We start from the raw sequence: 15,570 nt of genomic DNA on the forward strand, positions 1-15,570 counted from the left end.
AACTGCACATCCATCAGCGAATGATGCAACACAAAAAAAAGGAAAAGAGACTTAAGAAAAAGATAAAAATGATGAATCGAGACCCTCATATCTGTCCCCAGCTGTAGCATAGAGGTCATAGGGCTACGTCTCTCACCAAATGTATGCTGGAGAAGTTTAGACTGGCACCAGGGGGACACTATGTCTGCCACCATCTGGAACAGAAAAATCTATATCTGGTGCTGCTTTGACACGCCAAGTCATGTGCAATGGAGAACTAGATGTGGATCCAGGTCTGTCGCCACTTGTAACAGATCTGTATCTCGTGCCACTATGACATACTGAGCCAAGACTGGTTCCCTTCGTAAAATGGACAAGGTCGTCAGGTTTATTGTGGCGCACCATGTGTGTCACCATCTGTAACAAGAAGATCAATATTTGTGTAGTACCGTGTGACGACTGGGGGGTGGTCCCTTTTTCGCCGCAAACAGACTGGAGACAGAAACCGATGTGCGTTCAACAGGTCCTCTTTATTGGCCGTCCTCCTGACGACCACAGCAGCACAACAGCAGCACGACAGCTTCTATGCACAGGCCCGGGTACCTTTCACCTTCTTCTCTTTCCTTTACAGTGACGTCCCTCGCTGCTCTTTCGCTGTGGCTGCCTTAGGCCCACCACCACAGCGCTTCACCTGTCCGAGCCCGTCCGTCCGGTACCCCCGGGCTTCCTCTGTCCTGCGGCTCTCCTGCCAGGGCCACCCCCCTGACCGTCTCTCCTTCCAGTCCCCTCTGGAGCTCTTCTTCTTTCTGTCTTTATTCCTTTAGTCTCTTCCTCTGCTCAGCTCCTCCCCCTGGACTGGCTTCCTTCTGGAATTCTCTCTCTCTTTTTTTATTCCCCTCCCTGGGAATTTCCCTCTCCAGTTCTCGTAACTCCGCCCACCATGACTATGCGGTTTCCTAGCCTTAAGCTGCTGTTAAGCCCTTTCCTCACTGCTCTAAGCCCTTTCCTCACTGCTCTCTGTCTCCATCTTGTGGCCAAATCTTAGTACTGCACCATCTCCTTTTCCTGCTGTTCTTTGTCTCCCTCTAGTGGCCAAAACCCAGTACTTCACCATCTGTCACTATTTCTAGCTGGCTCCCCACGTGTACATACAAATTCACGTCAAGTATGTTTACTGCACATTTTACATTCACTGTTCCTCTTCAGACAGGTCCATAGGTCAGTCCACTTCCCTACATTTGCTGCAAGTATGACATGCCAAGGCTAATCTGGTGCCAAATCTAAAATGGAGACATAGATACGTCACCAGATTTAAATGTGGCTCCATTTCTGTCACTGTCTGTAGCGTGGAGATCTATATCTGTTGGTAGTAAGACACCCAGAGCCATGTCTGGTGCTAAGTGTAAAATACAGGCATAAATCTGACACCAGATCCAAGTCTGTCACCCTTTCTAACATAGAGATCTGGTAATACCTTGACTTGGAGAACAACATCCGGTGCCAAGTGGAAAAAGAAGAAGATCTGAGGTGAAACGTCATATCGGTCACCATTTCTATCAGATTCCTGGTGCCACCATGACATGTAGAGCCAAGTCTGGTGCCAAGTGTAAAATTGGGAAGTAGATTGGCATCAGATCTATGGGGGTGCGCCATGTCTATCACTGTTCCCTATACTGAGGTCTATAGCTGGTACAGAGTCTGGTTCCAAATCTAAGGCCACATTCAAGCAGCCATCTTTTCAGTGTTCTGCTTGGGTAACACTGACCAATATGAGTCTATATACAGATTGTATATCACTTGTGACCAGACAAGCGCATGCAATAGCAGGTAGCTCACGCGCCCATCTATCCCAATCATATCCAAAAATTGGCAAAAATACAGAAGTCGATCTGGGGCCATCTTTTTTAGGGGACACCACCTGTAACATAAAGAACTATATCTGGCCCTGCTATGAAGTGCAGAGCCAAGAATGGAGACAAATGTGATAAAGAAGTAGAGGTGGGACCAGATTTTGTAAGGGAACATCATGTCTGTTGCCATCTGTAACATCAGAATCTATATCTGCTGCCTCCATGACACTCAGAATCAAGTCTGGTACCGGGCGTAATGGAGGACGTCTAGTACCAACTAGGTTTACATAGTGCACCATGTCCTTCACCATCTATATCTTTCAGCTCTTCATCAGGTAGAACACTGACATACGGAGCCAAGTCTGGTGCCAAGTCCAGAAAACGCGATGTAGATTGCATGGCGCTGGGCTGGATTTTTTTTACATCTGAGGCAATGGGAAAAAAACAGAATTAAATGATTAAGACGTGTGGCCCAATAAATATATTCACATGGTGTATACCTGGGGCTACTATGACGTGAAGAGCCAAGTCTGGGGCCAGATGTGAACTGGAGAATTAACATTTGCAAGCATATAAACCAAGGTGTCCAGGGCCGATGGGTGGCCACTGACCAGATCCTGGTGGACCATATAGGAGCATCATTCCAGGGCTTAGAACAAGGCATTTATGACACTGTGGGGGGGCACCTGTTTCATGACATCCATTAATCAGACTTAATTACGGAAGAGGACTTTAGGGTTCCTTTCCTAGAAAGTCCTTGTTTCTTTCCCGTATTCTCGCTGTTCGACCTCGCACAATTCATTGAGAACATTTTATGACATCCCATCCAGTTCAGAATCCCCTCTTATGGCTTTATCGGGACTCTGCAGAAGTCAGTCCTGGAGGAAATGCATGGAGGAAATGGAGGTTTCCCCACCAGGAAATGGAGAGAACAGCTGGGCAGACTATCCATAACATCAACATGTGCAAAAAAAAAACCGCGAGGAGCCGCCATGGCTGGGTCAGGCCAAGAGCTTGACACATGTTTCTATGGAAGAACGTTCTGTATTTATACACAGAGAATTTTTTTTGGGTCTTTGCTGAAGTCTATTGCTAGTCATCAGGAAGCTGTGTAATAGCTTTTATTTATTGCAGGACCACCACGATATGTTACTGGAAATCGAAAGAGACAAAGCCATTACAGACAAGGTCATCCTCATCCAGAAGGTGGTGCGGGGCTTCAAGGACAGGTGAGCTTACCGGAGCATAATGCCATGAAATCTGTCCGAAAACTGTAACAGACCCTCTTCATAACTTGTGCTATGTATACTACTTTGGTGTGGAGGACAAGTTAGGCTCCTAAGTTATTGGGACAAATCGAACCGGAAGGAAAAGTCTACTTTTGTGTGGGTCTTGGCTTAACCCCTTCACCAACTTATAATTTTCCATTTTTGCGATTTCGTTTTTTGCTCCACTTCTTCCCAGAACCATAACTTTTTTTATCTTTTTTGTCAATATTGCCGTATAAGGGCTTATTTTTTTGGGGGGGACAAGTTGTACTTTTGAACGACATCATTGATTTGACCAAAAAGTAAACTGGAAAAAGGTAAAAACAAAAAACTCCAAGTGCGGTGAAATTGCAAAAAAATGCAATTCCACAATTGTTTTGTTTTTTTTTAGGCTGGTTTCACATTTGCGTTTCAGGGCGCAGCGACGGTCTGCGCACGGCCGCCGCTAAGCCCCGCCCCCTGCCGCGCCTCTGCCGGTAGCTCCGCCTCTGGGCGCATGACCAGCGCCAAACACAACCTGTTGCAATTTGGTTGCGCTCGGCGCACCGTCAAAAGGACGCAGGCGCCGCCAAAGGCATACTGCGCACGGCCTGCGTCCTCAGTGATAAAGGTAGGGGACGCATGACGCATGCAGTGTCATGCGCCCGGAGGCGGAGCTACCGGCGGAGGCGCGGCAGGGGGCGGGGCTGTGAAACCGGCCTTATTTGCCATGTTCACTAAATGCTAAAACTGGCCTGGCAATATGATTACACAGGTCTGTATGAGTACGCAGATACCAAACATGTATAGGTTCTTTTTTATTTATGTGGGGAAAAAAAAAATCGGAAATTTTGTTAGAAAATAAAAATCTATTTATCTCGTCATTATCCGTAGCATCTCCATTTTTCACGATCTGGAGCTGTGTGAAGGCTTATTTATTTGTGCCCTGAGCTGATGACTTTCTTGATACCATTTTGGGGTAGATACGATGTCTTGATCACATTTTTTTTTTTTTTTTTTAATGACTGAATATTTATTGATTTTTCAGTAGAAATTTAACCCCTTAGTGACAGAGCCATTTTGCAGCTTAATGACCAGGCCAATTTTTACAATTCTGACCACTGTCACTTTATGAGGTTATAACTCTGGAACGCTTTAACGGATCCCACTGATTCTGAGAGTGTTTTTTCGTGACATATTTTACTTCATGATAGTGGTAAAATTTCTTCGATATGACTTCCGTTTATTTATGGAAAAAGCGGAAATATGGCGAACATTTTGAAAATTTTGCCATTTTCAAACTTAGAGTTTTTATGCGCTTAAAACAGAGAAATATGTCACACAAAATAGTTAATAAATAACATTTCCCACATGTCTACTTTACATCAGGACAATTTTGGAAACAATTTTTTTTTTAGGAAGTTATAAGGGTTAAAAAAAAGTTGACCAGCGATTTTTAATTTTTTACACCAAAATTTAAAAAAACATTTTTTTTAGGGACCAATTCACATTTGAAGTCACTTCGAGGGGTAGAAAATACCCAAAAGTGGCACCATTCTAACAACTGCACCCCTCAAGCTGATCAAAACCACATTCAAGAAGTTTATTAACACTTCAGGTGTTTCACAGAAGCAGAAGCAACGTGGAAGAAAGAAATGAACATTTAACTTTTTAGTCACAAAAATGATATTTTAGCAACTATTTTTTTTATTTTCACAAGGGTAAAAGGAGAAAATGGACAGATAAAGTTGTTGTCCAATTTGTCCTGAGTACACTGATACCCCATATGTGGGGGGGGAACCACTGTTTGGGCGCACGGCAGGGCTCAAAAGGGAAGGAGCCCTGTTTGACTTTTTCAAACTAAAATTGGCTAAAATTGAGAGCGGATGCCATGAAGTGTTTGGAAAGCCCTTGATGTGCGTAAACAGTAGAAACACCCCACAAGTGACCCCATTTTGGAAACTAAAACCCCTAAGGAACTTATCTAGATGTGTGGTGAGCACTTTGAACCCCCAAGTATTTCACTAAAGTTTAGAACGCCCAGGCGTGGAAATAAAAAATCATATTTTTTCCCACAAACGTAATAGTTTAGTCCCCAATTTTTTATTTTTCCAAGGGTAACAGTAGAAATTGAACCCCAAAAGTCGTTGTCCAATTTGTCCTGAGTACGTTGGTACCCCATATGTGGGAGGAAACTACTGTTTGGGCGCATGGCAGAGCTCAGAAGGGAAGTAGTGACATTTTGGAATGTAGACTTTGATGGAACGGTCTGCGTGCACCATGTTCCATTTGCAGAGCCCCTGATGTGCCTAAACAGTAAAAAAAAAAAACACAAGTGACATTATTTTGGAAACTAGACCCCCAAGGACTTATCTATATGTGCCCCCTTTTTGGAACTAATCTACTGTTTCCTGTAAATCTAGCTAAATTAGTAGTGCATGGAGGTGTGGTACAATCTGAAGCAATCTTTCATACATAGGCCAGGTTTTTCGGGGCAGGTGTCGCATTAATAAATGGTGTCCTTGCGTATTCCCCTTTTGTAACACTCTTGGCACCTTTTTTGCGACTTACCTCTTTTTCCAGTTTGCGGGACCTCCCTGAAAATGCTGCCCTGGTACGATATGAGCATGAGCACCTTCAGTTCCGGAAGTACTGGGGCTTGCTCCTTCCTGAGTGCCAAATATCAGGGCTTTAATCACTACCTCCTGGAACTGAAGGTATGATGTATCGGTGTGACGTGCACATCGTGACAGCAGGAAAGCGTTGAGCATTGCCATTTGTACGATGTGCACGGCCAGCTTTTTGTACCACACACTGGCCTTTGTCAAAGCACTGTATGGTTGGAGGAGATGATCGGAGAGATCAACGCCCCTCATGATTTTGTTGTACCCCAGTACACAGTCCGGTTTGCAGACCTGTGTAGAGGTACCCTGTACAGTGCTGAGGGAGCTGCCATCACCGTGCATGGTGGTCAAGAGAAGGACATCCCTCTTGTTCTTTTACTTGACCACCAGCAGGTGGTCGCTACATTGGGCTCTGCTGTCACCCCTTCTGAGCATCTGCCCAAGTAGCGTTTTCGGGAGGCCTCTCTGATTTTTGTGGACAGTAGGTACCGCAGGCTGCGGTACCTCACGTAGAGAGGGATTTGTAGAGTGGGACACTGGTATAAGGGTGTGTGCACACACTGCGGATTCTGCTGTGGATCCGCAGCGGTTTTGGTCCTACAGTACCATAATATCCTATGGGAAATGGAAACCACAGTGCAGACGGTGCGGATTTTTCCGCACGGATTTGCTGCGGTTTCTAATCCGCAGAAAGAATTGACATGTCAATTCTTTCTGCGGATTCCGCTGCGGTTTACCATCTCCTCCATTGTAGAGGTGATAAACCGCAGGGCAAAACCCCAGGCTAATCCGCAGATAAACCGCAGGTCTTTTGACCTGCGGATTTACCTGCGGATTTTGCTAAATCCGCGCGGATCAATGCGCAGCAGAATCCGCAGCGTGTGTACCTACCCTAAAAGTTATTGGTGTAGAGGTGATAACCTTTATGCAGCAGTGGGTGCACCAAATCCCACACAATCTTCCCACTCACTCCCAGGACAGGAGGACTATCAGGGGGTTCAATCCTGGTGTCCTTTCCTTCGTAAACTCTAAACCTGTGAGTGTACCCTGAGATACTCTCACACAGTTTGTAGAGTTTGATTCCGTGCCTGGCCCTATTTTAACTTTGTAGGACATGCGCCTGCAAGTTACCTTGGCCTATAGCAGAAGCCACCGTTCCCTAATAATGCCTTCCCACCAAAGGCCACCAATGGACACACCTCTAACCCAGACCTATTTCCAAACCCACCCCGCTGCTGCGACGGAAAATAATTTCTTTTTTTTTTTTTTTTGATTGACAAAAGAAAAGAAAGAAAGAGTGTGGGTGGGGAACTGGAATAAGGAAGCAAGAGACAGTAACAATGATCTCCTTCCCATTACATGCCCCCCCCATAATCCTGCACCCAATTCCTCCCTTCCCCCCATCCTCCAATCAGATTCCAACAAGGTACACCACAAAAATCATGTTAATCAAGTTAACCCCTTAACCCCCAGCCTCTAAATAGTCATGAGGCCTGTCCACTGTCTTGTTGGCTCCCCGGCCTTTCTTTACTTGGAAAAATAGCATCATAGGGGGTATGGGTTTGCTTATTGACCTACTGACTTTACATTCCCTTTAAGTATGTGGCTGTAACATCAATAATACCCCAGACTTTATACGTTTTGTGACTTTTTATATTTTATGTTTTTAGGTCCAATTTTGTAAAAGTTAGAAAATCAGTACTTCTGATCCAGAGATATTGGAGAGGATACAACTGCAGAAGAAACTACACAGTGGTAAGGTCACCAGCAGATTAGCAATCATGGTCAAACCATGCAAAAAAAAAAATCACATTTACAGTTCATGCAACATTAATGACTCTTCTTGTTGACTGTGAATGAGACCATTCTTATTGAACGATGCCCTGTTCAAAGGATAGAGAAGTATGGCTCGTTACACGGCATCGTGTAGGAAATAGTATAGATTTTCAGTCTCTCAGGAGGATGCTGGTTAATTTGAGAAGAAAGTGTCAGAATAAAAATATAATCCCTGAATTCAATAATGAATTGTGCCTTGATTGCATAGTGTCATCTCTTTGTATCAGATGAAAATAGGATTTCTGAGGCTGCAGGCGCTCTACCGCTCCAGGAGGCTCCACCAGCAGTACCATATTGTTCGCAAGCGGGTTAGCCATTTCCAGGCAAGATGCCGAGGGTACCTGGTACGGAGGGCTTTCCGTCACCGACTTTGGGCAGTTTATACCATTCAGGCCTATTCAAGGGGAATGATCGCCCGAAGACTTTACAAGCGTCTTAAAGGGGAGGTATGAAATAGTCTGTACTGGTGTAAAGGAATATGTAATAAAGCAAGAGGTGGAAGATAAAAGGACCTCCAAGGACTGTCTTTAATACTGTCCTTTTTTTTTTCCCTTACTAGTATCAACGCCGACTGGAAGCAGAGAAGCTGCGTCTCGCAGAAGAAGAGCGTTTCAAGAAGGAGATGAGTGCGAAGAAGGCAAAACAGGAAGCAGAAAAGAAACATCAAGTAAAGAGTCACAAGGATTGTCTATGTAACATAAGTGTGAATGTACTGCTATAATACTGCCCCATGTACAAGAATGTAACTACTATAATACTGCCCCATTTAGAAGAATATAACTACTATAATACTGCTCCTATGTACAAGAATGTAACTACTATAATACTGCTCCCTATGTACAAGAATATAACTACCATAATACTGCCCCTATGTACAGGAATATAACTACTATAATACTGCCCTCTATGTACAAGAATATAATTACTATAATACTGCCCCTATGTACAAGAATATAACTATCATATTACTGTCCCTATGTACAAGAATATAACTACTATAATACTGCCCCTATGTACAAGAATATACTGTAACTAGAATAATACTGCCCCTATGTACAATAATATAACTACTATAATACTGCCCCTATGTACAAGAATATAACTACTATAATACTGCCTCCTATGTACAAGAATATAACTACTATAATACTGCCCCTATGTACAAGAATATAACTACTATAATACTGCCCCCTATGTACAAGAATATAACTACTATAATACTGCCCCTATGTACAAGAATATAACTACTATAATACTGCCCCCTATGTACAAGAATATAACTACTATAATACTGCTCCTATGAACAAGAATATAACTACTATAATACTGCCTCTATGTACAAGAATATAACTGCTATAATACTGCTCCTATGTACAAGAATATAACTACTATAATACTGCCCCTATGTACAAGAATATAACTACTATAATACTGCTCCTATGAACAAGAATATAACTACTATAATACTGCTCCTATGTACAAGAATATAACTACTATAATACTGCCCCTATGTACAAGAATATAACTACTATAATACTGCCCCTATGTACAAGAATATAACTACTATAATACTGCCTCCTATGTACAAGAATATAACTACTATAATACTGCCCCTATGTACAAGAATATAACTACTATAATACTGCCCCCTATGTACAAGAATATAACTACTATAATACTGCCCCTATGTACAAGAATATAACTACTATAATACTGCCCCCTATGTACAAGAATATAACTACTATAATACTGCCCCTATGTACAAGAATATAACTACTATAATACTGCCTCTATGTACAAGAATATAACTGCTATAATACTGCTCCTATGTACAAGAATATAACTACTATAATACTGCCCCTATGTACAAGAATATAACTACTATAATACTGCTCCTATGAACAAGAATATAACTACTATAATACTGCTCCTATGTACAAGAATATAACTACTATAATACTGCCCCTATATACAAGAATATAACTACTATAATACTGCTCCCTATATACAAGAATATAACTACTATAATTTTGCTCCTATGTACAAGAATATAACTACTATAATACTGCTCCCTTTATACAAGAATATAACTTCTATAATACTGCCCCTATGTACAAGAATATAACTACTATAATACTGCCCCTTATGTACAGGAATATAACTACTATAATACTGCCCCTATGTGCAAGAATATAACTACTATAATACTGCTCCTATGTACAAGAATATAACTACCATAATACTGCCCCTATGTACAAGAATATAACTACTATAATACTGCCCCTATGTACAAGAATATAACTACTATAATACTGCCCCTATATATAAGAATATAACTACTATAATACTGCTCCTATGTTCAAGAATATAACTACTATAATACTGCCCCCTATGTACAAGAATATAACTACTATAATACTGCCCCCTATGTACAAGAATATAACTACTATAATACTGCCCCTATGTACAAGAATATAACTACTATAATACTGCCCCTATGTACAAGAATATAACTACTATAATACTGCCCCTATATACAGGAATATAACTACTATAATACTGCCCCTATGTACAAGAATATAACTACTATAATACTGCTCCCTATATACAAGAATATAACTACTATAATACTGCTCCTATGTACAAGAATATAACTACCATAATACTGCCCCTATGTACAAGAATATAACTACTATAATACTGCTCCTATGAACAAGAATATAACTACTATAATACTGCCCCTATGTACAAGAATATAACTACTATAATACTGCTCCTATGTACAAGAATATAACTACTATAATACTGCTCCTATGTACAAGAATATAACTACTATAATACTGCCCCCTATGTACAAGAATATATCTACTATAATACTGCTCCTATGTACAAGAATATAACTACTATAATACTGCCCCCTATGTACAAGAATATAACTACTATAATACTGCCCCTATGTACAAGAATATAACTACTATAATACTGCCCCTATGTACAAGAATATAACTACTATAATACTGCCCCTATATACAGGAATATAACTACTATAATACTGCCCCTATGTACAAGAATATAACTACTATAATACTGCCCCCTATGTACAAGAATATAACTACTATAATACTGCCCCTATGTACAAGAATATAACTACTATAATACTGCCTCTATGTACAAGAATATAACTGCTATAATACTGCTCCTATGTACAAGAATATAACTACTATAATACTGCCCCTATGTACAAGAATATAACTACTATAATACTGCTCCTATGAACAAGAATATAACTACTATAATACTGCTCCTATGTACAAGAATATAACTACTATAATACTGCCCCTATATACAAGAATATAACTACTATAATACTGCTCCCTATATACAAGAATATAACTACTATAATTTTGCTCCTATGTACAAGAATATAACTACTATAATACTGCTCCCTTTATACAAGAATATAACTACTATAATACTGCCCCTATGTACAAGAATATAACTACTATAATACTGCCCCTTATGTACAGGAATATAACTACTATAATACTGCCCCTATGTGCAAGAATATAACTACTATAATACTGCTCCTATGTACAAGAATATAACTACCATAATACTGCCCCTATGTACAAGAATATAACTACTATAATACTGCCCCTATGTACAAGAATATAACTACTATAATACTGCCCCTATATATAAGAATATAACTACTATAATACTGCTCCTATGTTCAAGAATATAACTACTATAATACTGCCCCCTATGTACAAGAATATAACTACTATAATACTGCCCCCTATGTACAAGAATATAACTACTATAATACTGCCCCTATGTACAAGAATATAACTACTATAATACTGCCCCTATGTACAAGAATATAACTACTATAATACTGCCCCTATATACAGGAATATAACTACTATAATACTGCCCCTATGTACAAGAATATAACTACTATAATACTGCTCCCTATATACAAGAATATAACTACTATAATACTGCTCCTATGTACAAGAATATAACTACCATAATACTGCCCCTATGTACAAGAATATAACTACTATAATACTGCTCCTATGAACAAGAATATAACTACTATAATACTGCCCCTATGTACAAGAATATAACTACTATAATACTGCTCCTATGTACAAGAATATAACTACTATAATACTGCTCCTATGTACAAGAATATAACTACTATAATACTGCCCCCTATGTACAAGAATATATCTACTATAATACTGCTCCTATGTACAAGAATATAACTACTATAATACTGCCCCCTATGTACAAGAATATAACTACTATAATACTGCCCCTATGTACAAGAATATAACTACTATAATACTGCCCCTATGTACAAGAATATAACTACTATAATACTGCCCCTATATACAGGAATATAACTACTATAATACTGCCCCTATGTACAAGAATATAACTACTATAATACTGCCCCCTATGTACAAGAATATAACTACTATAATACTGCCCCTATGTACAAGAATATAACTACTATAATACTGCCTCTATGTACAAGAATATAACTGCTATAATACTGCTCCTATGTACAAGAATATAACTACTATAATACTGCCCCTATGTACAAGAATATAACTACTATAATACTGCTCCTATGAACAAGAATATAACTACTATAATACTGCTCCTATGTACAAGAATATAACTACTATAATACTGCCCCTATATACAAGAATATAACTACTATAATACTGCTCCCTATATACAAGAATATAACTACTATAATTTTGCTCCTATGTACAAGAATATAACTACTATAATACTGCTCCCTTTATACAAGAATATAACTACTATAATACTGCCCCTATGTACAAGAATATAACTACTATAATACTGCCCCTTATGTACAGGAATATAACTACTATAATACTGCCCCTATGTGCAAGAATATAACTACTATAATACTGCTCCTATGTACAAGAATATAACTACCATAATACTGCCCCTATGTACAAGAATATAACTACTATAATACTGCCCCTATGTACAAGAATATAACTACTATAATACTGCCCCTATATATAAGAATATAACTACTATAATACTGCTCCTATGTTCAAGAATATAACTACTATAATACTGCCCCCTATGTACAAGAATATAACTACTATAATACTGCCCCCTATGTACAAGAATATAACTACTATAATACTGCCCCTATGTACAAGAATATAACTACTATAATACTGCCCCTATGTACAAGAATATAACTACTATAATACTGCCCCTATATACAGGAATATAACTACTATAATACTGCCCCTATGTACAAGAATATAACTACTATAATACTGCTCCCTATATACAAGAATATAACTACTATAATACTGCTCCTATGTACAAGAATATAACTACCATAATACTGCCCCTATGTACAAGAATATAACTACTATAATACTGCTCCTATGAACAAGAATATAACTACTATAATACTGCCCCTATGTACAAGAATATAACTACTATAATACTGCTCCTATGTACAAGAATATAACTACTATAATACTGCTCCTATGTACAAGAATATAACTACTATAATACTGCCCCCTATGTACAAGAATATATCTACTATAATACTGCTCCTATGTACAAGAATATAACTACTATAATACTGCCCCCTATGTACAAGAATATAACTACTATAATACTGCCCCTATGTACAAGAATATAACTACTATAATACTGCCCCTATGTACAAGAATATAACTACTATAATACTGCCCCTATATACAGGAATATAACTACTATAATACTGCCCCTATGTACAAGAATATAACTACTATAATACTGCTCCTATGTACAAGAATATAACTACTATAATACTGCTCCTATGTACAAGAATATAACTACTATAATACTGCCCCCTATGTACAAGAATATATCTACTATAATACTGCTCCTATGTACAAGAATATAACTACTATAATACTGCTCCCTTTATACAAGAATATAACTACTATAATACTGCTCCTATGTACAAGAATATAAATACTATAATGCTGCTCCTATGAACAAGAATATAACTACTATAATACTGCCCCTATGTACAAGAATATAACTACTATAATACTGCTCCTATGTACAAGAATATAACTACTATAATACTGCTCCTATGTACAAGAATATAACTACTATAATACTGCCCCTATGTACAAGAATATAACTACTATAATACTGCTCCTATGTACAAGAATATAACTACTATAATACTGCTCCTATATACAAGAATATAACTACTATAATACTGCCCCCTATGTACAAGAATATAACTACTATAATACTGCTCCTATGTACAAGAATATAACTACTATAATACTGCCCCCTATGTACAAGAATATAACTATTATAATACTTCCCCCTATGTACAAGAATATAACTACTATAATACTGCCCCCTATGTACAAGAATATAACTACTATAATACTGCCTCAAAGGTACATGAATAACACCACTAACACTTACAGAATATCCTTTTTTTCTGTATCACTAGGAGCGTTTGGCCCAGTTGGCCCGTGAAGATGCGGAGCGGGAGGTGAGGGAGAAAGAGGAAGCTCGAAGGAAGAAGGAACTTCTGGATAAGATGGAGAAGGCCAGAAACGAACCAGTCAATGACTCTGACATGGTGGACAAAATGTTTGGCTTCCTTGGTACCACATCGTCGCTGCCCGGGCAGGAGGGGCAGGCACCCACTGGTTTTGAGGTACTGAATAATGTTTTCCCCAATGTTGTGGATTTTGAGAGACCTTCACATCATCATTTGGGTAGAGGCTGAGAACGTAATGAAGTGTGAGGTGGTCTGCGCCCTATCAGTATAGGAGAAATACAGTAGATGGCGGCACACTTTTTTGCTTCTAAGAACATCAAAAACGCGTTGGCTTTCACTGATTTCTGCTCCTATCTCATCTGTTCCCCCCTCGCAGGATCTAGAACGAGTGCAAGGAGAAATGGTGGTGGAGGATTTAGACGAGGCTCTACCTCTCCCAGACGAGGAGGAAGAAGACCTCTCAGAGTATAAGTTTGCAAAGTTTGCAGCGACTTACTTCCAGGGGACCACCACTAACACCTATATCCGAAGACCCTTAAAACAGCCCCTGCTGTATCACGAGGATGAAGGCGACCAACTGGTATGTAATATTCACCCCTTTTTATTTATTGACAATGGACCCGACACATTATTGCGTTTGCGCCTGTTTTTTTGGTGTTTTTCACCTGTTTTACATTTGTCCCTTATTCTTTTTTAAAAATTTTTTCTCCCTATTTAAATTCTCCTTTACACATTTTTTTTTATTTGCCGTTGTGAACGAGATGTTTGTTTTCCGGACGTTTGCAGTCAATTCATAAATTGCTTTTTTTTTTTTTTTTTTTTTAAAGATGCCGAATTTTCACGCAAATATTCTTCAGTTTCCCCCTTTTAGTAATGTTTACATAATTTTTTTTTTGCACACATTTTGCAACCTTTTAGAGGGACATGCAACTTTTTGTAATAAAAAGTAGCAACAAAAAAAGGTAGAAAGACAAAAAGAAAGAGCATTTGTGATTTTGCACAAAAAATTCTGGAACTCCGTGGCAGTGCTTTTCAGAATTTTGGCGCAAAAAATGTCAACGAATACCAAAAGATAAAAAAAAGTGACTTAAAAGAACAGATATGAAGAATTGGGTAACATTATGTTATATGGTTGCGGGGGATGAATGACGCTTGTGTTACATAGCCGGCTCCTGCTTGTAATAGCAGCAGCCAGAGCAGGCTCTGATCGCTGGTGTTTAACCGTTTAAATGCTGAAGCAAAATGTAAATGCCTAAGTTGCCGGTGCGCAAAGGCTTAGGTTTCAGTCATCTAATGGGAACAAGAAACACATTAAAAATAAAAAATAAAAAAAATAAATAAATAAAAAGATAAAAAATAAATAAATAAAAATGAAATCAACACCTTTTAAAATGAAAGAAATTAAGAATAGACGTAAAAGAAATTTATTTGGTATTTTCGAG

General features: G+C 38.9%; 1 protein-coding gene across 3 annotated transcripts in view; it reads left to right on the forward strand.

The window, feature by feature from the left end:
- The window catches only part of MYO7A (myosin VIIA), a 139,774-nt gene that overhangs the window by 85,101 nt on the left and 39,103 nt on the right, over positions 1–15,570 (forward strand). For all 3 annotated transcript variants that reach the window (XM_073548622.1, XM_073548624.1, XM_073548623.1), the window contains 6 exons: positions 2,964–3,058; positions 7,371–7,455; positions 7,764–7,982; positions 8,096–8,203; positions 14,075–14,284; positions 14,505–14,708. In XM_073548622.1, the coding sequence (XP_073404723.1) occupies positions 2,964–3,058; positions 7,371–7,455; positions 7,764–7,982; positions 8,096–8,203; positions 14,075–14,284; positions 14,505–14,708 (921 nt within the window). The remainder of the gene's footprint in view (positions 1–2,963; positions 3,059–7,370; positions 7,456–7,763; positions 7,983–8,095; positions 8,204–14,074; positions 14,285–14,504; positions 14,709–15,570) is intronic.

The sequence above is a fragment of the Dendrobates tinctorius genome, unplaced genomic scaffold (assembly GCF_039654945.1).
Source record: "Dendrobates tinctorius isolate UK_male_01 unplaced genomic scaffold, ASM3965494v1 ptg000157l, whole genome shotgun sequence".
Lineage (NCBI taxonomy): Eukaryota > Metazoa > Chordata > Amphibia > Anura > Dendrobatidae > Dendrobates > Dendrobates tinctorius.